The sequence below is a fragment of the Felis catus genome, chromosome B3, assembly GCF_018350175.1.
Source record: "Felis catus isolate Fca126 chromosome B3, F.catus_Fca126_mat1.0, whole genome shotgun sequence".
In the NCBI taxonomy this organism is placed as follows: Eukaryota; Metazoa; Chordata; class Mammalia; order Carnivora; family Felidae; genus Felis; species Felis catus.
This window is the reverse complement of record NC_058373.1, coordinates 9,808,023-9,833,984: the sequence shown is the minus strand read 5'-3', so window position 1 is coordinate 9,833,984 and position 25,962 is coordinate 9,808,023. Positions and strand designations below refer to the sequence as shown.

Here is a 25,962-nt window from a genome sequence, read left to right as displayed (position 1 = left end):
CTTAGTAGGATTTATTCTTTGGTGAAAGAAACTCTTCTGCCCTTTGATGTAGGGAACATTTTTTTTTTTCCACCGGAGCAGTGGCATGACTAGATGAAAACCAGCCACAGAAAAATTTCCACATGAAATTGAGGTGATAGTTCTATTTTTATCTGTATTGTCAAGGTGAATTTTTACCCTTCACTTAACAATGTCAAAGCATGAATTTGCCTCAGACGTTCATTTTATCAGTTCCTTCCTGTATTTGCTTGACCATGTGGTGGTCAGGTAACAAAAACCATGGCAGCTTGGTCTGGTGAACATAATTCTAAAGAAAATGTATAAAAACATTTCCTTTACAAAAAGGAATTCCAGGGCTCCTGGAGGCTCAGGTGGTTGAGCGCCTGACTCCTGGTTTCAGCTCAGGTCATGAGCCCCGCGTCGGGCTCCGTGCTGAGCATGGAGCCTGCTTGGGATTCTCTCTCTGTCCCTCTCTCCCCCTCTCCCCGCTCTCCCCCACACTCTCAAAAATAAAATAAAATTAAAAAAAAAAAAAAAAAAAAAGGAATTCGTTGGGGCACCCTGGCTGGCTTAGTGGAGCGTGCAACTCTTGATCTCAGTGTCATGAGTTCAAGCCCCACGTTGGGTGTGGAGATTACTTAAAAATAAAAATCTTAAAAAAAAAAAAAAAAAATGGCGGGGAGAGAGAATTCCTTGTTTGTGATTATGTTTTGGTTTAGGGGGAAATAAAATTAAAACAAAATGTAATTTACCAGAACACTTCAGTCTTGTCCCTTGCAGTGATGGATAGATGAGAGTGTGCAAGTATGTTTTTAAAGAAAGTCAGACCCTTCTTAAAGGCTTTATCTCATTCCCAGCAGGTCTTTCCTCTTTGTGCTGTGCAAACATAAACATCTTGGTCTCTTTGATGGTGATCAAGATGGACTACCTGGCTGTAGCTATTAATCTGTTTCCTTGAAGCTTGTGAATGTCCTTTTCCACATGCAGTCAGTACATACTCGAGATCTGTGAGGAAAAGCCTATAGTGAAAATGGAAGTTGAGTAGACGTCGAACTGGATGTCGCCTTAGCCGCAAACCCCTACAGAGGCCAGGGGAAAACCGAACAACCCTGTGATAAAGGACTAGCTCAGCACGGGGTCCGAAATGACACCAGCTCCACTTGAATACTTCCCCGTGTAACGCAAAAGCAAACAAAACACGTGAAGCCTGCAGCGAGTTGTGCAAACAGTAAGACAACGGGATTTGATTTTTCAGATGTGCTTTGTAACCCCCTTCTTCTCTTCAGAAATGCCAGACCTGAAAGCCGCCGACGAAGTGGATTTTCGGAGTAATGGGAGGACGGGCGTGGCCTCTGCAGAGGTGGCCGTGGGAGACGTGGCCACCACAGCAGAGATGAAACCAGGCCTAAAGACCCAGGCGGTAAGTGGCATTAAGTCTGTGTAAGCACAAAATGTGTTTAGCTTGGTCTGTTGTGTCTGATTTATAGCCTTTTGTTTGTTTGGGCAACGCTTGTATTTTTTTAAACAACGGTATTTCCCCCTTTTCTCGTGTTCCATCACGTATAAATGTGGGTGTGTTGCTGCAGTTCAGCTTTCGTAGACCGTGGGCGCCGCACCGCGTAGCTGTGGGGAGTGGGCCCTTCTCCGTGGGTCCCTTGGCGATGGTAACCAACAAGATTTTCCCTGAGCACAGGACTTTGGCTTGTCATCACGTTGAACATGTCACAAAATGAGAATGCCCACAGAACGGGCTCTAGTAACCCTTCTTAAACCTGATTCTTCTTTCTTGGTACAGAAAACTGAGAGCAAAAATGAGATTTTAACTTCCAGTTCTCTACTAGCTGTCTAAAATGTGTAGCAGATCATTTTTAGCGACCAAAAAAATAAATCGGTTCAGTAGTTTTTTTCATAGCAGCTTCATTGGGCTATAATTCCCGTACCATAAAATCCACCCGCACAGGTACACGGCTTCGTCGTTTTCAGTATGTTTCCGAGCTGTGCAGCGGTGACCACGGTCCGCGGTAGCGGCCCAGCACCACCAGCCCGTCCCGCCCCACCCTCCGGGGGTCCCTCATCTCCCGCCTGTTGCTGTGCGGCTGCCCATTCTAGAACCTCACGTACGTGGAATAACATGGAACGCTGAGCTCTTTGACAACTGGCTTCTCTGACTCAGCTTCCTGTTTCAAGGTTGAACCGTGTTGTCACATCGATTAGTATTTTGTTTCTTCTCATTGCCAACTCCCACTCCGTCCTATGGATGTTCCACATCTTGTGCTTGTCTCCACTTCTCGGCTGTCGTGGATGATACTGCCGGGGACATTTGTGTACGAGTTTGTGTGGATGTATGTTTTCATGTGCCCAGTAGCGGATTTGCTGCATCACTGGTAATTCGACGTTTAATATTCAGTGAGTGTTCAGAAATGTTTTTCTTCAGGGTCTTGAGCTTCTTTCTGTTTTCGTTTAAAGCTATTAACTTAAAACGAGGGAACAAACTTGTTGAGAGAAACCGCGCTCTAAACCTTAGAGTCCCTACTGGTTAATTAATTTTTTTGTAATGTTTGTTTATTTTTTGAGAGAGGGAGAGAAAGAGCGAGCACGAGTGGTGGAGGGGCAGAGAGAGAGGGAGACACAGAATCTGAAGCAGGCCCCGGGCTCTGAGGTGTCCGCACAGATCCCGACGTGGGGCTTGAACTCACTGACCGAGATCATGACCTGAGCCACGTTACTGGACTAAATCATATTTCCCCTCAGAAAATCCATCATCTTTGTCTAGACGTGACAGTCCCCGTCTCTGCTCTTCACAGAGGTCTAAATGGTGTTTTTCCTTAGAGTTACCCCAGCAGGTAAACAGCACACTGTACCCTCCCAGACTATTTCAAGTGTATGAGCCGTGATAAACAAGCTTCATTTTATTGGAGTACAGGGGTAGGGAGGTGCGGACTCTTCTAGCCCGCTCCCTTTTACAGATAATATTTGTGACTAATGCCTGGGCGGCTGCTTGTAGAGCAGGCATTATTCAGACCGATGCTGCTCTTGCCCCTAGGGAAAGAAGAGAGAACACACCCTGCATGGGTACACGTGTGTCTTTGTTTCCAGAAGCCCCTAAAACAGGGAAGGAACAAACTCACATCCTTGAATTCAAATGCCCGTCTCGGTCTTCCGTGTGAGCACAGTAGTGACGACCGTCATGGAAGACAGCTTGCCGCTCGCCCACACTCTGCCCTCCCGTGCGGCTGGCTCTGTCCTCGTTGTATCTTGTCTGTTACAAAGGAGGAAACAAAATGTTCCTTTTTTTTTTTTTTTTTAACTTCCTCCTCCCGTCCTTCTCTCCTCCCGTCCTTCTCTCCTCCCGTCCTTCTCTCCTCCCGTCCTTCTCTCCTCCCGTCCTTCTCTCCTCCCGTCCTTCTCTCCTCCCGTCCTTCTCTCCTCCCGTCCTTCTCTCCTCCCGTCCTTCTCTCCTCCCGTCCTTCTCTCCTCCCGTCCTTCTCTCCTCCCGTCCTTCTCTCCTCCCGTCCTTCTCTCCTCCCGTCCTTCTCTCCTCCCGTCCTTCTCTCCTCCCGTCCTTCTCTCCTCCCGTCCTTCTCTCCTCCCGTCCTTCTCTCCTCCCGTCCTTCTCTCCTCCCGTCCTTCTCTCCTCTCTTCTCGTTTTTCCTCTGGTTTTAAGAGTTGAGAGAGAGCATACTCCTCTGGTTGGTCAGCATGTCTCATTTTCCAGATAAGAGACTAAGGACCTCCGAGAGGTCTCATGCCCAGCCCAAGGTCGGACCCAGCCAGAATAAGAGCAGGGAGTGTGATTTCCAACCCAGGACCTCGACATCAGGGTGGCCTCCCAGCTGACTGTCCCAGGCTCTACGACCAGCAGCTTCCGAGGGGCATCCGTAGGTCAGAAGCATGTAATGTGTGTGTTGCTTGGGAACGCCTCGGCCTCGTGTGCCATCTGCCTCCACTGCGTACAGTTGGAGAAAGCGTATGTTAACGGATCTTCGGGTCTGGAAGGTTTTCAGGTCGAGTAAGTGTGTTCCGAGCAGTGTGGGAATGAGGTGACATCTGACCGCTTGGCTCTCTTCCCTGTTGCTCTGCAGCGCGGGCCCTGTTTGCTGTGACTTGGTAGGATAGAGCGTGAACACACACTTCAGTTTTGCCTGTGTCTCCTTTTCTCTTTTTTTCTGCCATTTAACTCTTCATATACTACGTTCACTGTGTAGGTTTTCAGTGAGTCAGGAGGGACGTCCACAAGGGTTTTTGTTTTTTGTTTTTTGTTTTCAAAAAAGATCGTATTTTAAGGCTTGGGGGACAGGCAGTGTCACGCTAGTCAACTTTGCTGTTTTAGTGTTATGTAAACAAGAGTGTGACTGTGTTCCAATAAAACTTGATATATAGACTTCCCATAATGTCCGGGTCATGAAATACTTCTTTCTGAGGAATTTTTTGTTGATCGTTTAAAAATGTAGAGCCAACTCCTAAGATTTTTCGTGGGCTAAACAAAAACAGGCAGTGGGCCCCTGGCCTGAAGAGTATTTGTACACCAGTGGATGAATAGAAGGAGAAAGCAAGTCTACTTGTTTTATTTTCCACACTGTTTTTTTTTGTTTTGTTTTGTTTTGTGGTGGAAACTCTAGTTATCAGACTGCATGTTGGGAGGCAGGGAGTTCCAGTACTCGGTGTCTCCTGAAGTACCTTTTTGACTTCGTGTCTCCAGAGCTTGGCTTCCTTACCTGTCTATCTTCTGACCTTACCCCGTGGACTCTGTGTTTGTGGTCTGCAAAGGGTTACTTCTCACCCCAAAAGGGTGAACTTGAGATTGAACAGGGTGGGGTGGCATTAGTTTAATATTATTTAATCCCATCCCTTCTGACGCATGCCCAGTCTGCGTGTTGGCCTTGGGAATGGGCCAGTCGTTGCCTCACTGAATTACTGTTTCACTGAATCATCCTCTTTCAGTTGTAAAAGAATTTATGTATCCAAAGCTCGGCTACTGTCTTGAATGCTTAGAACGGTGGTGTATTTACTGCAGTTTTCTCGTAAATGTACATAAAGAATCCATTTTTAAGTTCTTCTAGGGATCTTCCTGTTTTGTAACTTTCTCTAAGCACATGACTGTCAGCACATAGGGGCCTCTGTCGGTGACACTACCGAATATTTAAAGAATTTTTCGTTCCTAAACCGGCTTGACCACCGTGCTGTGAACAAACCCTTACTTTCGAGGTCAGTAATGCTTAAAATCACCATTTATAAAAGAATTCATCGCTATCAGGTTGGACGCTTCTCTTCTCGGAGGAACCACAGGTATGTGCCAGATGCTGCTGGTTTCTCACTAAGATAGATGGTCCTAAGAGATACTTCTTTACTGGGTTGAAAATCGTTCACAGCTTAGGGACCAAGTCATTTGCTTAGATGTACTGTTCCCACCAGTCACTTTATCGGCATTTTGTGGTGGTGATTTGTTATGAAATATTGTCAAAGCTTTAATACTAGTCACAATTCAGTACTCCAGGTTAACTCCTCTTACATACATTACTGGTTTCAAGGTTCTCAGGTGACCTTTTGTTGCCTTCTTTATTCCCCGCTCACTGAGTTAATAAATGTTAAGCACTTAGAACAGGGCCTGGCCCACACAAAGTACAGCTTGGCATTATTATAATTTCAACACTTCAGGTTCCAGTATGCTCTTATTTAAGTAATCATTGGCATATGGTGCCTCCTAAAACAACGAAGACTCCATTTCTGCTTCGTGATTAGTGTTCTGAAACGCTTCAGAAAGAGCGTCAGACATCAGTTTGAGTTGGGAGATGTGGAGCTTGTTGTAGCTCTGAGACCCTCAGAATTTGAATGGACCTTAAAGATTATCTGAAGTCCAACATATTTGCTTTATAGGAGAAGATGGTTTCAGGACGGTTAAGTGACTTGCTTTATTTCACAACTAGTTAACTTTGTAAGTGTCACTAGAGCCTTACGTCTATGTTAATAATGTTTCTACTATTCTGTGGTTTCCAGAAGAGTCAAACTTAGGTTATATACTTTTCAGGAGTCCAGTTCACCTGGGTGGACTTTTGCTTTCTAAACAAGTACCCCCCCCCCCCCCCCCCGAATGGTGCTCACATTCGCCAAGACTCTAAAACCATCACATTATACTACTGGGTCTTCAGTGATGGTTGGAGAAATTCCTTTGGCCATTTTAGGACCTAAGCTGAGTCACTTTAAAATAAATCTCCTGTTCTTGTTACAGTCTGTTAGCTGCAGCTAAGTATCACTAACATAGTGTTTGTCCAAAGAGTTGGCTGTTGGTGCAGAAATTACTAAGATTTTCCAAGACCTGCCTTTTATTTCCTAAAGAATGATATGACTAGGTATAGAGAGGACATTGAATACCTAAGTGCAGAATGGGAAGCCTTCTGGGACCATTCTCTTTGACAGTCTGCTCTGTGGTGGTCAGGGTAGAATTCTGACTACTGCTCCCTGGCCCTGTGCCACAGACCGGCACATCTGGTAGGAATCTCTGCCCTTCAGTATGTGGCCAGGTTCATTAGGAAGGAACTTCTTTCCCTGGGGTGTCTGTTCATTGAGGTATCTCTGTAATAATTCATTTTCCAAATGCTCACTGCATAAGCTTATTAGCCATTCGGAACAGTTAATTCATCAGGCCAATATATCTTGTCAGCATGCCCATGGTCCTAGCAGCCAAACACTCCAGAACAAATATGGTCAAGTGCAACTATAAAAACCCGTATGTTGGGTATTAGGTTACTGGGAAAGTCTACTCTTCATTTAACACACGGGCCCCAATCAAGAAAGCAGTTTATATCAGAACCATCCTCCCATTTTTAATAACAGCACAGTGAAATATCACATTAACTGCATTTCCATTCTTAATTATTTTTACAACAATATTGATATTTGTTTCTTCAGGATTGTGGTTAAGGGCAATGTTGGATGGTTTCTGGTTAGAATCTTCTTGAATTCTCTCTCTACTTCTGCTATTTTTAATGGAACACAATGTTTTCTTTCTCTTGTCTCAAGGGGGCGAGCTTGCATTTCCATCTCTAGTCCAGGAGTCTGGTTAAAAGCTTTTGCTTCATGTGGCTGGCTGGTCACAGCCTTCGTGCTCAGCCGCTGTAGGAAAATATGGCAGCTCTCAGGCCGTTTGCTAACTAACTGGACAAGCCATAACACTGACACTCAAGATGGCGTACACACCCTACCCTCTTATTTAAGTTTTCAATTTCAAGAAAGGTCCTTTTAATGGTGTCTCTGCTATCATATTTACATATATAGTTTTGTGGTATATCACCTAGGGAAAGGCAAATTGGCCTCTTTAGGAGACGCCAATAAGTCTTCTGTGCGTGTATTTGGCATTTAAGAGAGCCAGGCCCCCCTAATTATCCCTTTTGGGTCTGGCGCTAGAGCTGGCCCCAACCACAGGAAAACTTGCTCCTCAGCTTTTTCATACAAATTTTTTGGAGATATTCTTTCTCCGTGTCTCCTCTGAAATGGAGCATTTCCAGGAAATTCTGCAAATACTCTTCTGGAGTAGATAGTTGCCAAAAAGAAGTGCCTCGAAGAACCACAGGTTCAGGTTGTAAAGTCAGAAGTTGAAAAAATATAACCTTAGTATAAAAATATCTGTAGGTGATATGTGTAAGGGTATAACGTAATGATTCCACCATAGGTTTTGAAGGGACTTTGAGCAAGTTCTTTAATTTATCTGGCCTATTTTCTCCCTTGTTGTAATCGTTAGGAACTCTCTGAGTTTCTTCCAGCTCTTAATTCTTGACCAGTTGGTCAGATGTTGGGACGTAAATCTAATGTGTTGGACCAAAAGGACAATCACAGGGACTTTTTTTTTTTGTTAATTGAAATATAGTTGACATGCAACGTTACTTTAGTTTCAGGTGTACAACACAGTGAGCAGACAACTCTGTGTGTTGGACCGTATGAGGGACTTTTTTGAAATCACATTTATTTGATAGCCAGATTCTTAACTATTCACTTTCTCCTTAAATGGTTTTCAAGATGTTTTGCTCTGGAGCCTTATATTAATAATCTAATTTTTTCCCCTCACAGAACTTCTTAAACATAGGTCATACATATATTTTGAAGGAGGTATGTGTGCCTTTTAATCTTCTGTTGAGACAAAAGAACCAAATCTGATTCCTATCACTCTGTTGGCCCGTTTCTTACACTCCTCATCCCACTCTTGTTCATTCTTATCTCATTATTTTGACAGTCAAGGATAGTAGCCAAGCATAATGGAAAGTTTATGGAGCCAGATAAACCAAAGTTTTAATCCCAGTTCTGCAACTTGATCTGCCGCTTTGATCTGCTTGTTTAGAGGCTCAGATCCCTCATCTATAAATTTGGGATGATGATGCCCACTTTAAGAATTACTTGTACTAACTAGGGTTAGTTTAGTGTGTAGCATGTGATAGGCATTTTATATGTAGTAGATGTAATTCTAATCCCATTTTATACTAAGAATTATCAGACCCACTCTTAACACTGTGGATGAATGACTTTAGATAGGTGTTGGTTAAAATGGTCTTGGAAGAAATGACTAATTCTGTCAGGCCATGATGGTAAATTATCATGCCACCTGGTGTTCATGTGACGGGGGGTGCCCTAATTTATTCAGTACTTGATTCAGCACACGTTCACTGAACTCTGTGGTAGGCCTTAGAGACGCTAACAAGGAAAACAGGTCAGCCTGCACCCAGAGACCCCTCTTCCAGGGGAAGAGACACTACTCTGCATCTCATTTACTGGTTTGCTAAGTGTTAGAGTTAAACATAGAATTGCTTGTGGATAGATATCTTCCATTGAGCTAGATGATAGATTCTGTCCAGGCTCCTGTGTGCACCCTGGGGGAAGGGAAGTTTCTAAAGAATTGTGTGCTGTTTTTACAGGGTTTACCTCAAGTGGCTTTCCAGGTTTCATTTTTAAAAGCTCATTGTGAGGGGTGCCTGGGTGGTGGCTCAGTTGGTTGGGCGGCTGACTTCAGCTTAGGTCATGATCTCATGGTCTGTGGGTTCAGGCCCCACATTGGGCTCTGTGCTGACAGCTTAGAGCCTGGAGCCTGCTTTGGATTCTGTGTCTCCCTCTCTCTCTGCCCCTCCCCTGCTTGCTGTCTCTCTTAAAAATAATAAACATTAAAAAAAATTTTTTTAAGCTCATTGTGAGGGTGAAGATACATACATACTGTCAGAAACACAAACTTGGCTGTACCTATTATTTCTTTAAAAAATTTTTTTAATGTCTGTTGATGTTCAAGAGAGACAGAGTGCAGGCAGGGGAGGGGCAGAGAGAGAGGGAGATGCAGGCTCTGAGCCGTTAGCACAAAGCCCAACGCGGAGCTCAAACCCACGGACTATGAGATCATGACCTGAGCCAAAATCAGATGCTTAACCGACTGAGCCACCCAGGTGCCCCTGTACCCATGATTTGTATCAGTAGACTTGGAAGGGCCATCATGAGGTTGCCTTAGAAAAATACTGTATTGCTTTTGATCCTAAGTTCTGTGTTCGGTTTACTGACATAAACATGGCTTTATGGCTGCTTGTTTTTGCCTCTCAAAAAAGGAAAACTTTCTTAGTGGAAAAACTAAAGAATGTCATTTGATTTGTGAAGAAAGGCCTAACGTCCTCAGGGATCTACATGACTGGGAAAGACACAGATTTCTCATATTAGGTTTTGATTATGTATTTTAAGAAGGTGCCTGGTGAGGTCTTACCCTGGCTGGCCACCATAAGAGTAAAGGGACACACTGTATTTGGACTTGTTTACTTTATCCAAGAAAGGTTTCAGAAGTACTGATTTCTATTTCTGACGGCTCAATTTGGGGATATAGCCTGTGGCTTTGATTTCATTCATTTAGCAAACATTAAATGAACGCCTTCCCCTTTCAAGGTATTGAATCAAGTATCTAGGGAATTTTTTGGAAGTTAAATACTGTCTCTGCTTCTGATTTCTTTAAATAGAGCAGGCTTGCACAGACGTAATCACGATATGTGAATACAGCATGTGAGATCTGCCATAGGAACCATTAATGTGCTTTGGGTGTTCACAGAGAAATGACTTCTTGAGAAGTGCTTGTGTGACATATAGTAGGGTTTCCTTGGTAATAACCATGATGTAACACATGTGGTATAAATATTCATTGGAAAGAATAGGGATAGATTGAGGGAGCCTTTGATGTGCTTTCCAGCCTTAAACAGCCAGTTCTGTTTGCTTTCACTATGTACTTGGCTCTTAGAGCATAGAATTGCCCAAGAATTGCCAGAAACGCCCCAATTTGCAAGGTAACTGTGACCTGGCAGTACTCCAGGTTAAAAAAAGTCCCATTAGGAAACTGAGAAAAGTAACATTTACCAAGTATGAAGAACAGAAGTGTTTGGTAGTATGTGAACCATATGGGAATTTAAAAGAGTGGTACCTTTGTGTAAATATTTCCATTCAACCAGCGTCAATCTGTATTTTTTCCCTCCTTGCCTCTTTCATTTTATGCAGTGACCCAGGCATTTTGCTTCCCATCTGAGAGCCACCCCCCCCCAAAGCCCTGTCACCGCTTGTGGATCTAGAGGGTCATTGTGACGTGGTCTTAAGTGTTCCCCCAGTGTCATGTAGGTAGTCTTCCGAGAAAGCGTTGACAATGCCTTCCATGACGCTCAGATGAGCATATTCAAAATATCCTGAATTGAAGCCTCACTCAGAAGTCAGAGTGAGTGAGAATATTTATTATGTGGATCATTACCTGTAGCCGGCATTCTATCCTGACTGGGTCATCAGGGTCATCAAGAGTGACCTATATTTAAGAGTTTTGAAAGCCTGCTCCCTCTGGGGTTGGAGTTTGGGGTTGAACTGAGGCAGAGGCATAAAACCAATTTTTTTGTGTGTATGGTTCTTGGATTTCTGTTGAAGATAGTTGCAGAAGATGGTTTCTGAAAGTATTTGAACAAAGAGGAGGAATCATTGGAATAAATGTATAGCTTCCCAATGTGGATGCCATGGAAAGTATTTGGACGTATGAATTGGACTTTGAGCTTTCATTTACTTGAGATGTGTACCCATAACATTCGTGTGTGTTTCTTTTACCGCATCGAATATGAGCTACCTTGTGAGCTGCATAGCATCTGGGAAACTTTTGCTTAACCCCTTCCTGGAGACAGTTAAAAAAAAGGAAGGGGAGATAATTAGTAAAAAAAAAAAAAAAAAAAAATGTGAATTATTCTATTATTTGGAATATTTTTGAAGACAGATAAATCACTAGGAAGATGTACTTGGGTTGGGATGTTGTCCCCCCCCCACACACACACACCTTGGTTTGTTTGTAGAAATACAGAGCCAGGAAATCGTAAGATTTATAATGGAGCCAGTTAAAGGTCTCTTCTCTTTGCAGTCCAGATTCTCTAACTACAGGAATCCAGAATCTTCCAGAAATAATTGTTCTCATTATAGAATACTTAGTGTAGGGAGGAATTATCATCTCTGTCATGCAGTCTGTACCCTTTAATTTGCAAGGAGGGAACTTGAGCCTAGAGCACTCCCGGGCCTGCCGTTGTCTGCTGGTTAGGGCCAGGGCTCGGCCCTGGGATCCAGAACCCTGGAGTCGGTCTTGTGATGGCCCAGCCTCTCCTCCTTGCCCACCTCTGCCTCAGATATCGTCAGCTTGTGTCACCGCAGTCAGCTCCTCCGTGTCACACCAAAAGCCCAGGCCCCATGCGCACCTCTCCTGTGTTCCTGCTGACTCCCAGGCCCATGCTCACTCTGCTGTGGAAACCCCGTGCACAGCGACGCCTTTACTGATCACTGACCCTCTTCTGTCTCACTGGGTCTCATTTGCCCCGCCCTTACACCAGGAGAAATTACCGCAGGGCACACGTGATTTGTGTGCTGTGACTGACAGGCTGTGTGCACCTGCTGCACTGAGGGGCCCTGGAGCATCCCCTCAGCAGACTGCCATCCCCTGTCGATTGTTGGGTGTGTGTAGCTGGGTCTCGTGCGGGTCATGAAGTAGGGTGAGTGAGACAGGTCTGAGCATCCTGCCTCCTTGCTGCCTTCTTTCCAGAGCGTGGCATCCTTGCTGCCTTCTCCTTTCTAGAATGTGGCCTCTTTATACGTGCTATATGCCTGTCCTGGGTTAGCTTCCCTGAAAACCATCCTCTACCGAGGGGGGGAGGCCTTCAGTTCCAAATGAGCCCGCATGAGTCATTTAGGAGTTGAGTTTGTTTAATGACGTTTTCTGGCAATCCCACAGGAGATGGGTGACTTGGAAAAGGAGGAAGTTTATGCCTGCCACACCCTTCGCTAGGGATACATCCCGGTCCCTGGAGAAAGATCCCCTTTCCAGTGCCCTTCAGCTCTCTTGTTTCTATGGAAATCATAACTTCTGGAACATGTGCTTGTGCTCTGTTTTGTTTCTGACATCATCAGTTTATTTCTTTGCCATTCTTCCCCATTATTTTGCCACCAGAAACCCTATCGTACTCATCATTTTCCCCATTGAATCATCTACAAGCTAAGTTTTTTTTTATGCCGGGGGCCTGGGGACAGAGTGGGTTGGCATCGGGCCTCTCCCTGCTGTGCCGGGCTAGTGGCAGAGACGGCAGACGAAGAGCCAGTGGCCCCACCTCAGCTTTACATCCTCATGAGGTTGGAGCAGGGCCTGGACCAGTCTGGAGGCGAGAGCGACAGGGAGCGCTGAGGCCCACGTGCTGTGTGATCTCTACTTCGTGGGCAGCAGGGCCTTCATTCTACGAGGCTCAGGAGATTTTCCTCTCATTCCAGCCCTGTGAGGCCAGGGACGATGGGAAGCCACAGACTGGCTTGTCAGCAGGGAAGCACAGAGAGTGCATGTGCGAGCACGCGCGCGCGCACACACACGCACCAGTTCCTTGCTGTAAACATTTGTAACAAAGATTCCATCGTGAATTATGCCATTAGAATGTAGTCCTTTCCTATAAGAGTTACTGTTCTGCATTTCCAAAATTAAATTGAGGCTGTAATTTGCAGACTTCTGTTTGTGTGCTGAACCTTGCCGTGGAAACGGGGGTGGGGGGCGTGATGGGCAAAATGAGTAAGATCCACCCCCATCCCACAAGAAGCTCGTTGGGAGAGATGAAGGAGTGAAGTGGGAGCAGACACCTGGGTCCTGGGAACTCCCAAGAAGGGGTGGTCTGTTGTGTAGGTCTGTCCACACCAGAGAAGAGTGACCTATTGTGTAGGCCTGTCTACACCAGAGGCCCCTCTGCTGTTCACTTTTGGTGGCGTTAAGTGGCCCCCTGCTGTCATGTTTCACCCCCGGGGATTTTCCCCTGTTGACAGCGTTGCTGGCCTTTAAGTAGGGAGCCAGCCTTTTCACCCCAGTTCCAGAAAGTGATGCATGTGTCTCGATTGTTGGCCACAGAACAGTTCCTGTCCCTGTCTCCAGCACACACAGCACAATAGACTGTGTTCCTTCTTAGGAATCATTAGGTTCCTTAATGGGATGATCTCAAGGAGGAAAATAGAGCTCCGGCCCTCCTGCCTCATTAGTGCTGAGACCTGGTGCTGTGTCTGCTTCACATCAAACTCAGTGGGTTGTTTTCCTCCGTGTCTGAGACTGTTCTTTCCTCCTTGAGTCAGGAAAAGGGCTTAAATCCTGGCTTCCCCATTAAAAGGAGTAGTTGCCAGCTGTGAGAAGAGGTATTTCCAGACTGGCATAGAATGTAACGTGGACAGTGCTCTGAGGTTTGCTTTTGAAGTCAAAGGGTGTGACCTGTAGGCCTTGGGAAGAGCTGTCGCTCGCATAGCCCGCCCCCACCCCCCACCTCACAGGCTTCTGCGATACAGAAGTGCTGATGCATAGGGACACTTGTACCCCGACGTTTACAGCAGCACTTTCAACAATAGCCAAATTATGGAAAGAGCCTAAATGTCCATCAACTGATGAATGGATAAAGAAGATGTGGTTTTATATACACAATGGAATAGTACTTGGCAATGAGAAAGAATGAAATCCTGCCATTTGCAGCAACATGGATGGAACTGGAGGGTATTATGCTGGGTGAAACAAGTCAGTCAGAGAAAGACAGATACCTTATGTTTTCACTCATATATGGATCTTGAGAAACTTAACAGAAGACCATGGGGGAAGGGAAGGGGAAAAAATAGTTGCAAACAGAGAGGGAGAGACTCTTAAATATAGAGAACAAACCCGAGGGTGGATGTGGAGGGTGCAGCAGAGAGGGGAAAATGGGTGATGGGCATCGAGGAGGACACTTGTTGGGATGAGCACTGGGTGTTGTATGTAAGCGATGAATCACGGGACTCTACTCCCAAAAACCAAGAGCATACTTGACACACTGTATGTTAGCCAATTTGACAATAAATTATATTAAAAAATAAAAAAAAAAATTTAAGTAATAAAATAAATTAGCTGATGTGAGAAGTTGCTGGGATCCTTCTTCCTCAAGGCTAGTCAGTGGGAACTTGCGGCAGGAAGGAGGGGGTCGGGGGTAGCAGAAAGGAAAGGGAAGGTGAAGGCGAGCCTCACGTGGGGACTGGGGAAACATCAGCCTCCTGACAGCAAATACAACTGACCGAGCTCTACAGGCTGGAAACGGGGCCACAGCTGTCTGATGCTTGTAGCAGTTGTTCCTGTCACTTCTTGTAATTGATCAGCCCAGCATAGAGTGGGGGAGGTGGGGATATAAAATGAGATTTTAATAAGAGAAGAGGAAAAAAAAGGCTTAGCTTAGCTGACTCTTCTTCCTCTGAAAAGGATTTTGTCACATAACCAACTAATTTAGTCTAATGAAGGGAGATAATTGTACGAATCTATGAATAAGTAAAAAGTGGGAATTGTCCAAGATTTTTAAAAGCAAGGCTCTTTTAGATGTGCACAGTTACAGGAAATTTCAACAGCTGCTCTAAGTATGGGCGCTTCGGACCATCTTGAATGTAAGAGACAGGACTTTAAATATCAGCATCTGTTTCCACAAAACAAATGTTCCTTTAGGGAGTTCTTTCTAATAAACAAATAGTAATTAAAACATTTGACCACTGCTTGCCATCCATCTATTTTACATTTTAACAAGGTGACCTTTCCAAAGGAATATCTACCCCGCCCCCCCCCAAAAAAAAAAACAAAAAAACCCTGTATATTCTGATGAGCAAAGGGAGTAGCTGAACTGAGAGACAGGTCAGCTTTGGCAGAGTGAGAAAATTGTGTGAAGTCTTCTACCACGTTTTTAACTTCCATTCCTTCCCTAAAATTGTGGCTCATGGTTCTTCACATCACTTGCCCCAGCACAGAAGACCACCTCATAATTAGGTTAGAACATTTCCTCTCCGTGAAACCTTCGACAAGTGCATCTTTTTGGAGTGGCACCGTTTTCACTAGCTGGAGGGAAAGCCTTAAGTGTGGTAGCTCTGATTTGGAAATCTCTGCTCTACTAGATCTCTAAACCACCTACCTGTGCATCCGGCTGGCTTCTGAAACCCCGGGCACAATTTGTCTTCCCGTTGACATCTCAGGATTACGGTGGCGTCTTTGACTGTTAGGTGATAAAGATGTACATCAGCGGGCACTAGTCATGCTACTCATACAGGGTCTGGGGTTAAGGAGTTACTCGTGTCGGTTTACCTGTTGGTCATTTGCCCCTGGTCTCTCAAAAGTGGAAGGAGACCTATTCAGCCATATGGTCACCGAGGAAGTGCCTTCCCCCTAAACCTCTTTGCACATAGATCATAAAGAACTTTATTCACCCTTCAGAAAACCATCTTTGCCTTTCATTCCTGCTGTAGTTACTCTTAATTCATCAGCTGCATTCAAAATATTATTGTTTGGCTTTCATACAGTCTCTTTAACTAGAAAGCTTTCATCCCAGATTCACACCCCACCCCCACCCCGGGCCCCATTTTTTTCCTGTCAAATTTAACCTGTGGCATCAGACTCTGATTTAGAGGGTTCACGTCGTCCTCCTTGCTCACCTGGATTCACTGGTTTCCTTACCACTAACTTCTTTCTACCTTATAAACCCAACAGTTCTTGAACTTTTGGGTCCCAAGGCTCTGTTAACACTTTTAAAAATTGTTAGGAACTCCAAATACCTTTTGTTTACATGGGTGTGTATTTGCCCCATTAGAAATTAAAACTGAGACATTTAAAAAGTATTAATTCATTTATAATAGTAACAAATCACTACTTGTTCATTTGAAGAGCATATTTATGGAAAACAGCTTTTCAAAACAAAAACCAAATTAGAAGAGTGTCATTTTAATCTAATTGGTTTTAATCTAACTTCATTCAGTAGACAACAGTTTGATTCTCCTATCTCTTATGGATTTAATATGTTAGAATACAGTGTTTTGGTTGAATTATATAAAGAAAATCCAGTCTTTTAAAAGGGAGGAATATCGTAATTGCTTTCTCAGATGATTTGGTATTTTTACTTAATACCAAATCAGAATTGACAGACGATATGTGAAGAATTACTGGCAGTATGGAATCTGAGGGCCTGTCATTGAGCTTTTTGTACTCGGGTACATTAAAATCCACTGGATCTTTCAGCCATGCAGGATTTTCTAACCTCCTGTATCAATCATTTGGAAAATACTGGTTCATTGAGAAATAGCACCTCTTCCAGACGTTGAATGTTTTTTCATTTTCAGTCTCCAGAAAATCACATTTGTTAATATTACCACCAGTTTCATCAGAAATGGCTTTAAGTGCTGGTAAACTTGGCAAGTTCACAGTGGCAGATAGAAGTTTTCCAAAATTCTCATTTCCACTTGAAAGTCTGAATTTTATCATCAGCAGTAAACACTGCCAGCTGTTTCTCTGGAGAGACAGGTTCACTTAGTTCACTTCCAAGAAAATACCCAAGTGCTGAATAAGCATCATTCATTCATTTGCCAGTCTTTCTTTCAAGTAAAAATGTTGTTCCATGAAAAAAGTGGCTAGCTTAGCTCACTCCTTAAAACAGTTGCACAAGTGAATTTCCTCAAGATAACCACGCTACCTTGTATGCAGAGCATTTCTGTGTGCTTCCCATTTGTCGCACAGAATATTAAAGAGATAAGCACCTCAGGATTGAAATCGAATGAAATTAATGTTTCCAGCTTCATCAAGGACATTCTACGTGGAAGTATTTTCTTTCCTCAAACTGAGTGTGTAGCGGTGAGGAACATAATGACCACGGGTTCACTGTGGTCACACCGTCTTGATTCATGCTAGGGCCATCAGCACAGATAATGAACATAGCAAAAGGGGCAAATAACATATTAGCACCACTGTGAAAATAGTTTTGAACCCACAGATGCCCTGAAAATGTCTCCGGGACCCTCAAGGTTTTTGTAGACCCCACCTTGAGGACCACTGCTCTAGCTTGCGTTCCAGATTCTTGCTGAAAGTAAATCAAGTTAGCTCTTCGGTTCTTAAACTTCATGGTCCTGGAGCATACATGGCCCTCCGGGTCTGGTTCCTCAGGTCGCGTGTAGGGTCCCGTCAGCTCTGCTGCTCCGACGTAGAATCCAGCGGCCAGCCTCACCAGACTCCTCTTTTCCGTGTCAGTCTGCTGCTGTGCTTGCTCACTGGTATCCTCTGCCGGCAGTGCACCTTTGGCATCCACCCAGGTGCTCTTTCTTTCTGGAAGATCCTTCTCAGACGTGCTGTGGGGTTGAGTAGTGCACTGAACACGGGACGCTGCAACTGTGAGACGGACTGTGAGCCCTGCACGCCGCCACAGGGCGCACTCCGCTGCCCCTTACCCCTGCCCCTGCGTGGTGACCTGCCACGTCATCCCACACACGACAGGTACGACACAGTGTTGTGTGCGTGGCAAGCATCTTGAAGGAAAAGAAACACAGGAAGAACTTTCAGCAAGACTGATTTCTGCTTATTGGTGATGGTCTGTAATACTTCGGTGAACTTCACAGAAGAGTAGATTTACTCAATCCGTTTACTAACTTCTCTCCTTCGGGGCACCAGCAGTCTTAAGTAATCCCCTTTCTTTTAAAATGCTGTTTCCTATTTCCATAGCAGATGTATTGGAAGCTTTTAAGTTTTGTTGGTCGAGATTGAGACACACTTAATCAGGATGGCAGGAGTTGCAACTAAAAATCAGGTGGAGGGAGTGCCTGGGGGCTCGGTCGGTTGAGCAGCTGACTCTTGATTTCACCTCCGGTCATGATCTCAAGAGTGGTGTGATCGAGCCCCGTGTCAGGCTCTGTGCTGGGCGTGGAGCCTGCTTAGGATCCCCTCCCTCCCTCCCTCCCTCCCTCCCTCCCTCCCTCCCTCCCTCCCTCTCTCTCTCTCTCTCTCTCTCTCTCCCCCCCCTCCCCCCACTCTGCCCCTGTCCCCTGCTCGCACACTCCTCTCTTTCAAATTAAAAAATAAAAGGGTCACCTGGGTGGGTCAGTCGGTTAAGCGTCCGACTTTGGCTCAGGTCATGATCTCACGGTCCGTGAGTTCGAGCCCCGCGTCGGGCTCTGTGCTGACAGCTCAGAGCCTGGAGCCCGTTTCAGATTCTGTGTCTCCCTCTCTCTCTGACCCTCCCCTGTTCATGCTCTGTCACTCTCTGTCTCAAAAATAAATAAACGTTAAAAAAATTTAAAAAAAACCAAACAAATAAAAAGCAGGTGGAGAAGAGGAAGCTCCTCATTGATAACTCATTAATACGAGTATCTAGGGTTGAACCAAGAAAAGTGGTCCATCTTTCTATCTATGTAGAATTTGGATAATTGCCTTTGTAGTGAAACACAACAGATCGAAACTTCTTCAGGTTCATCAGTATGAGAGTTAGAGGAGAGCCATTACAATTCAGACCTTGAAAAACTCCACTTGTATGAAAGAAAGATAAGAACAGTAAACCATGTTAAGTAATGCTGTGCTCTTTGGAAGACCACCAGTGCTTGTTCTTACAGCATCCCCACAGGGCAGGCAGAAGAGACGCATTGTGATAGTTACACATGGCGAGTTGGAGGGACAGAGCAAAGGCCTCCTGTGTGTCCTGCACAGTGCTGGGAGCCCACAGAGCAGCCCTGATCGTGCTTAAACCATCCCCACGGGTAGCTTGATTTGTTAGGTGTATTGTCCTTGGCACAGCCACCGGCTGGTTAGTGCCATGCAGTCTTCTGAGCCAGACACACACATTGAGCACATACACATGTACATCATTGAAGAGAGTACCAAATGCTTCCATGAACCTTAGTCTTTAATAATTCACCATTTTGTGCAGAGTATGTATGTGTGTGTGTATATATATATACATTATATATATAATTATATATAAATATTTTTTTTTATGTTTATTTTTGAGAGAGGGGGAGGGAGAGTGTACGTGGAGGAGGGGCAGAGAGAGCGAGAGAGAGACAGAATCTGAAGCAGGCTTCAGGCTCTGAGCTGTTAGCGCAGAGCCCAACGCGGGGGCTCAGACTCAGGAACTGTGAGATCATGACCTGAGCTGAACTCGGCACTCAACTGACTGAACCACCCAGGCACCCCAGAATACATATTTTTTAAGTTTCATGGAGAACGTTTTTCTCTTTTCAAGGTTTATGTTGAAAGCATTCATATTAATTCCAGAAAGAGACATCTGCATATTTAGAAAGGCACTAGGTTATCAGTCTGTTGACAATTATGAACAAATAAAAGTCAGTGTGTGTTTAGTCAGATCTTCAGAATGCCCTTACGGGACTTACCTTAGCTGCAATTTAGATTTCAAAAAGCCATTGAGAGTAGACAGGGAAGTTCCTCCACTAGCAGGTTAGTTTCTGGCATGTCCTGTTTCTTGATAAGGTCTAACTACTCACACCATTTGTTTGTAGTGAGCAGAATAGATGCCTTTCTCTCAGGCATATCTCCACACCAGAAATCCAGAGGGGATTTAAATTTATGACTAAAAGGAGCTTCTGAATCCAGATTGCCTGTACCGGTTTGATCCTCTGGGAAATGGGTTGCCTTGCCTGAAAGATCTTCAGACAGAGAGGTGGATATATATTCACACAGGAACCATTTGTCGATTGCTAAGGCCAGGAATCTGTAGGAAATCCAAGAAACAGGAGGTGTCTTGCTCCAAGGGTCTTGGACAACAGGGACGTGGATTGCTGTGATAATCAATGGATGCTTTCAGTGTGGTGGGGCGCAGTCCTAATAGAGTCCGCTTTTTGACTGAGGTGCTTAGTGGAGGCATCACCATTGCGATCACGTTGGAAGAAGTCAAAGACTTGTTTTGTATAAATGGGGAAGACGATGAGGGCAGGATCAAGGACACGGAGGGAGCCCAGTGAAAAGTTTAGTCTGAACACAAAACGGTAAGTTGACTTGTGTGACCTCAGTAGAGGAGTCTACGAGAAGAGACCAGCTCCTCTGGTCTTTTCTCCCAGAGTCACCTCTTAGAGCCAAACACTCTTTATCCCAGCGGGTCACACTGGTATTTCAGCCTGCTGGGTGGGGATTGTTCAGGGACACTGTAAGTTCAGCCCAAATTAGGCACTTGGGGATTGGCCAGGAAAAATCTATAAATATCTGTCTTTTCTTACTCCTTTCCCTTTGCCTCAGAGGAGGAACGTTTTTCTTTTTTTCTTTTTTTTTTTTTTCTTTCTTTTTTTCCCCCAAGGCTAACTGTTTGGTGTAAGTTCCCAGCCCTATCTCGACCTTTTTCAAGAGCTGCTTCTCCATAAAACAGCGTGATGTTCAGAAGTTCAATAGCTTCTTTGGCCTTAGCTTCTGGAGAAGCTACCTGCCTTTTCCACTTACCACAGAAAACAAGACTTTTCCCCTCTCTCTGTTTTCCTGTCTCAGGAAACAAACATCTTCAGGGGGAACATGGTGATCTGATTCACAGGAAAGGTGTTTTGGTCTGTAATTTCTAATTTGAGTCAGAATATATCTGTGACTTGGTTTTGCCTTCCACCCGGCCCCCCCCCCCAACCTTGTAGGCTAACTTAAATGCCTATTTTTTTTTTATTTTTTATTTTTTATAAATAAGGCAAAAATGTACTGGTGATAATAAAATAGTACAGCAGTTAACAGTGCTCACGCTGCGGGCATATACAAAATACATGTACCAATTCATTTATTCCTCATAACGGCATTTTTCTTTCAGTGTTTGCTATGATTGGGTTTTACCCCATTTTACAGGTGAGGAGCTAAGGAACAGGAAGGTTCTATAGCTTGCCCAAGGCAGTCTGGCTGCAGTTTTATCTTCTTGACCGATGTCCTGGAGAGTCACTGCACTACCCAGTGGGCCATCCCGTCCCTTCCTGTCATGTGTACTGTGGGGGACATCTCGGCCTGCATGGACTGAAGTCAAGGGCTGCCCCCGACCTCCACCCCAAAATGTGTTTCTGCGCTAACAGCTCTTCTGAAACAAATTCTTACAATTTCCTCTGAGGTAGATAATTATGCTGTACTTCCTTAAAGATTTTCGGAACACCAAGGTATCTGTTCTAGCTAAATAAAATTATCAAGTACAAGCTCCAAAGAGTAGACTGTAAATGAGCAAAACCAGATTTGTTCTTTTGGGAATGAGCAGATGCCAAAATTGACCTGGCAGTAGTGTTAAAGAGTAAGGTTTTTGGGGTTTTTTTTCCTTGAAGGATTTTTTTTTTCTCTTTTCCCTTTGTTTTGTCTTTTGGACAGTTGATGAAAAGAGCAAGTTCTACCTCTCCATTTTTTGGGAAGGCATGACTGTCCGGTGGTGTGTGGTGGGATGAGGGAAGTCTTTCATGGGAAGCTGAATCACTTTTTGGCTTGTCTGACTGACTGTGTTAGGGCTGTTCTTTTTGCCATGAAGTGAAAAATAAGAGTAAGTTGAGTAACTTCCCAAAGTAATACATTTGCATTTTATGTGGGATTCGGAATTTTCCTGAGGGTATGGTTATTTTGAACATGAGTTTTCAAGTCTGACCAGGACTTTTAACCTTTCAGTTCAGAGAGTCTTTTAGACTACCCCCCTTTTCTGTATGTTAGCTCTGATTTAAAAAAAAAAAAAAAATTGTTCTCCCATTTAAGAATTAAATCTGGCCAGCCATTGGAAAAGTCTGAGGATTATGACTGTGGTAATAAGTGAGTATGTGATCAGTTAGTCATCTAGCCTCTGAGTGTCTGGTGCCATTTTTGGCATTCTGCAAGAGAAACTGAAGGGCCTGTTGCCTTTAGGGAACTCAGCATCCACTTAGAGTCAAGGTACAGCATCAAGAGCAAGACAGGGCGGAACACTGTAGAGTGAATGTAACAGTTAAGGACCATCAAAGTACAAAGGACAGAGTTTTAAGGTGGTTAGAGTGGGCAGAGATTCCCTCATTAGGAAAGTAGGATTTGAGGGGTGGATTTTGGCTAAGGTGAAGAGACAAGGTAGGGAGTTTCATAGCCCACAAGTGTTCCCAAGAGCCAGGGGCATTGAGGTAGGAAGAACCACGTACTGGGGTGTCTGGGTGGCTCAATTGGTTAAGCATCTGACATCGGTTTAGGTCATGATTTCACAGTTCATGAGTTCGAGCCCTGCATCGGGCTCTGTACCGACAGCTCAGAGCCTGGAGCCTGCTTTGTATTCTGTGAGTCCCTCTCTCTGTAACCCTCCCCCATTCATGCTGTGTGTCTCTTTCAAAAATAAATTAACATTAAACAAAAAAAAGAACCATGTCCTGATTATAGAACATTGGGAGTTCAACGGTATGTCTACCTAGGGGAATAGTAGTGAATAAGACTGGCTAAGACCATGGAGACATCCATATGAGGAGACGAGGCTTGATGTGGCTAAAGACTTGTGTACCATCTTCCTGAATTACAGCACAAGTCATACTGCTTCTCTGCTGCAGAGTCCTCACTGGCTCCCAGGTGCCTCTCAATAGAGTCTAAACTTTTTGACATGACATCACATGCTTTTATAATCTAGGCTGTTAATGCTTTCCCAGGCTAATGTTAATAGCGCTCCCTTATAGGATTTGACGCATGTAACTAGACAGTTTGGCTAGTCTTCCGTCATACCTGCCACTCGTCGACATCTGTACCCTCTCTCACACTCTTTACAGGCAACACCCACCTTCGTGGGATTTTTCTACCCAATCAGTGCAGCCAGAGATCCTTGTTCCTTTGCTGGAATTTCCGCATTTCATTTGTACTACCCAGGCTGTCTTATACTTGTATTTCCTGCCATTGCCCCTTCCTTGAGGCCCAGGAAACATCTCATCCATCTTTATAGCTCCTAACACCTTGCAGAGCCACCTAACTACAGCAGGTATTTCAGTGTTGGTTGAATGGTAAAAAAAAATTTGTTCATCTTCACTGGTTCGCTCCTAACTGACCATGACTGGCTAGTGATGACAAAATCCCATTAGGAAATTCTGGTCACCAAATGTCAGTGTTGTTTCCCTTGATCTCATTGCCTTTGTTTTATAGAGTAAGGGTTGTTCTGATTTCCATAGATGTTCGTATGGAAAGGGAGTTTCTTACTTGTTGGCCATGCCCTTCTTTTCCCATTTCCTTGCCAAAACACTGTCTACCCCGCTTCCCTCCTCCAGTTGTTACCAAGCGTATTCCTAACCAAGATAGCAGTGTGTACATTCCAGTGTTCTCTCCTGGTCTCTGATAGAACCTCTAGGAAAAAATTCAAAGTGCACAAAAGAACAGGCATACATATTGCAAAGAACTCACTTTGTGTTAATGGTCCCTTTTCTCTGCTAAGGCTTCAGTTACTTCTCAGAAAGTCTTTTGAAGCCTAAAGTATTCATTACCAGGTTAGTACTCCTATAGCAACATGGTGGAAGGATTCATTCACTAAGATACCTTCTCTCATAGGAAGGACTTCTTAAGAGACGGCTGAGAAAAGTGGAGTGTGCAGACAGAACCTAAATGTTCCCTTGTGACCCTCTAGAATACTTACATCAGCCGTCCTTGCTCTGCTACCCCAGACCTGCCTCTCCCAGGTCTGTGGAACGTTTATGTAGCAAAATCCAAATCTCTTACTTTGCGTGAGCTTTTGACACCACTGGTGCTGTTTGCTGTTCTTTGAAATCTTTCCCTCTTTTGGTGTCCCTGATGTCCCATCTGTATGTTGATTCCCAAATCTGAACGCCCAATCCCAGCCATTCTCCTGAGCTCCAGACGCACACGCTTGCCTGCTTACCAGGGCTTTGCTCAGATGTCTCTGAGATCCTCGGATTCTCTGCATCTAAAACTGACTCGTCATCAGGGGCGCCTGCATGGCTCAGTCGGTTAAGCATCCAACTCTTGGTTCCAGCTTGGGTCATGATTTCACGGTTTGTGAGTTCTAGCCCCATGTTGGGCTCTCAGCTGGCAGCACAGATTGTGCTTGGGATTCTCTCTCTTCCTCTCCCTCTGCCCCTCCCCTGCTCACATGCTCTCTATCTGTCTCTCTCTCCCTCTCTCAAAATAAACAAACAAAACCAAACAAGAAACAGAAACAAACAAAAAAACCTGCCTCCTCATCTGATCTCTCCCTGCTGCCTCCTTGGGCTCCACCCCACTGTTTGTCTGGTTGCCCAGGGCACTGCTCTCCGCCTCATCCTCCACCCCCACTGCCTGTTAGCGGTTAGTATCGTCAGACTCTCATTTCCTTTTCTTGATCTCCACTTTCATCACCTGAATTCACACTCCCCTCCCCTCTCATCCAACGTGTGTTACAGCTCTGTGACGGGTCTCCCTGCCTCTCGTCTTCTCCCTCCTGTCTAGGAACATGCTCTAGAAAAATGGTATTTTTGAAAGCAGAACCCTTCATGCCTTTCTCTAGCTAACAACCCTTCCATGGCTTTTTCTTGTTGCAGTGATGCAGACTTCTCCGCGTAAGTAGCGTGTTCATCTGGAGCTGCCTTTTTCTGCTCCGCGGGACTCATCCTTTGCCACTCGCTCTTTCTCGCCTCTGGGTGCTAGCACTCAGTCCTCTGCCGGCATGTGCACAGAATGCCTCTCTGTAGCCCGCTCCTGGGGCTCCCTGCCTCTCACCTGGTGAGCTCCTACTCATCCGTAGGGCCCCAGAGTAGTCAGCATCTCCACAGCAAGCCTCTTCTGGCCCTCAGAGCCTGTTCCGTCTAAAGGCAAATGTCCTTGTGTCCTGTGATTCCTCTGTGTGAACACGCCTTGCATCTTATCATAGCTCCTTAATGTCTCGTTTGCTGCTGTATCCTCAGTGCCAAGGATAGGTGTTCAGTAAATACTTGTCTAACTTCATTTCCTGAAAATCAGCTTGTTAAAGGTTTAGGTCAGTGACGCGTGAAGTTGGGAGTATACACTCGTACCAGTATGATGAGTTTCCCATGTGAAATTTCTTGGTTGTTTAAATTGTTACTGATACTTGGAGGGGGTCCCGGGTGGCTCAGTCGGTTGAGCGTCCGACTTTGGCCCAGGTCATGATGTCACAGTTCGTGAGTTCAAGCTCCACATCGGGCTCTGTGCTGACAGCTCAGAGCCTGGAGCCTGCTTTGGATTCTGTGTCTCCCTCTCTCTCTGCCCCTCCCAAGCTCGTGCTCTGTCTCTCTGTGTCTTAAAAATAAACATTTAAAAAATAAATAAATAAATTGTTACTGATACTAAATTTGCCATTTTTATTTTATTCTTAAAAATTTTTTAATATTTCTTTTTTTCATTTTTGAGAGAGAGAGAGAGGCAGAGTCAGAGTCAGAGTGCAGGCGGGGGAGGGGCAAAGAGAGAAGGAGACACAGAATCCGAAACAGGTTCCGGGCTCTGAGCTGTCAGCACAGCTCGAACTCACGAACCGTGAGATCATGACCTGAGCCGAAGTCAGACACTTAACCGGCTGAGCCACCCAGGCACCCCTAAATTTGCCATTTTTAGCATTCAACATGAAATTCGCCACTTTTAGCTTTCTCAGCATTCCGTGTTTTAAAAATTTCAATATATCTTAAAGCCACATTCTTTGGGAAGATTTGAAAATTCTATTTAAAAATTAAATGTTTACAAAATACTTAGTGTACTTGAAATAGGTGCAACTTATTGCATGTCAGTCATAC

At 44.7% G+C, this 25,962-nt stretch overlaps 1 protein-coding gene and 1 long non-coding RNA gene across 14 annotated transcripts in view; one reads left to right on the top strand and one right to left on the bottom strand.

Moving 5' to 3' along the window:
- Positions 1-25,962, top strand: part of AKAP13 (A-kinase anchoring protein 13) — a 334,406-nt gene that overhangs the window by 182,474 nt on the left and 125,970 nt on the right. For all 12 annotated transcript variants that reach the window (XM_045058848.1, XM_045058850.1, XM_045058847.1 and 9 more), the window contains one exon: positions 1,287-1,420. In XM_045058848.1, coding sequence (XP_044914783.1) covers positions 1,287-1,420 — 134 coding nt within the window. The remainder of the gene's footprint in view (positions 1-1,286; positions 1,421-25,962) is intronic.
- LOC123385809 lies at positions 826-15,813 on the bottom strand. Of its 2 annotated transcripts, none has more exons than XR_006598862.1 (2): positions 15,447-15,813; positions 826-3,259 (listed from the first exon to the last, which is right to left on the bottom strand). It is a non-coding gene; the product is annotated as an uncharacterized LOC123385809 (long non-coding RNA). The 2 variants fall into 2 exon arrangements; XR_006598861.1 differs by lacking the exon at positions 15,447-15,813 and adding an exon at positions 3,810-4,769.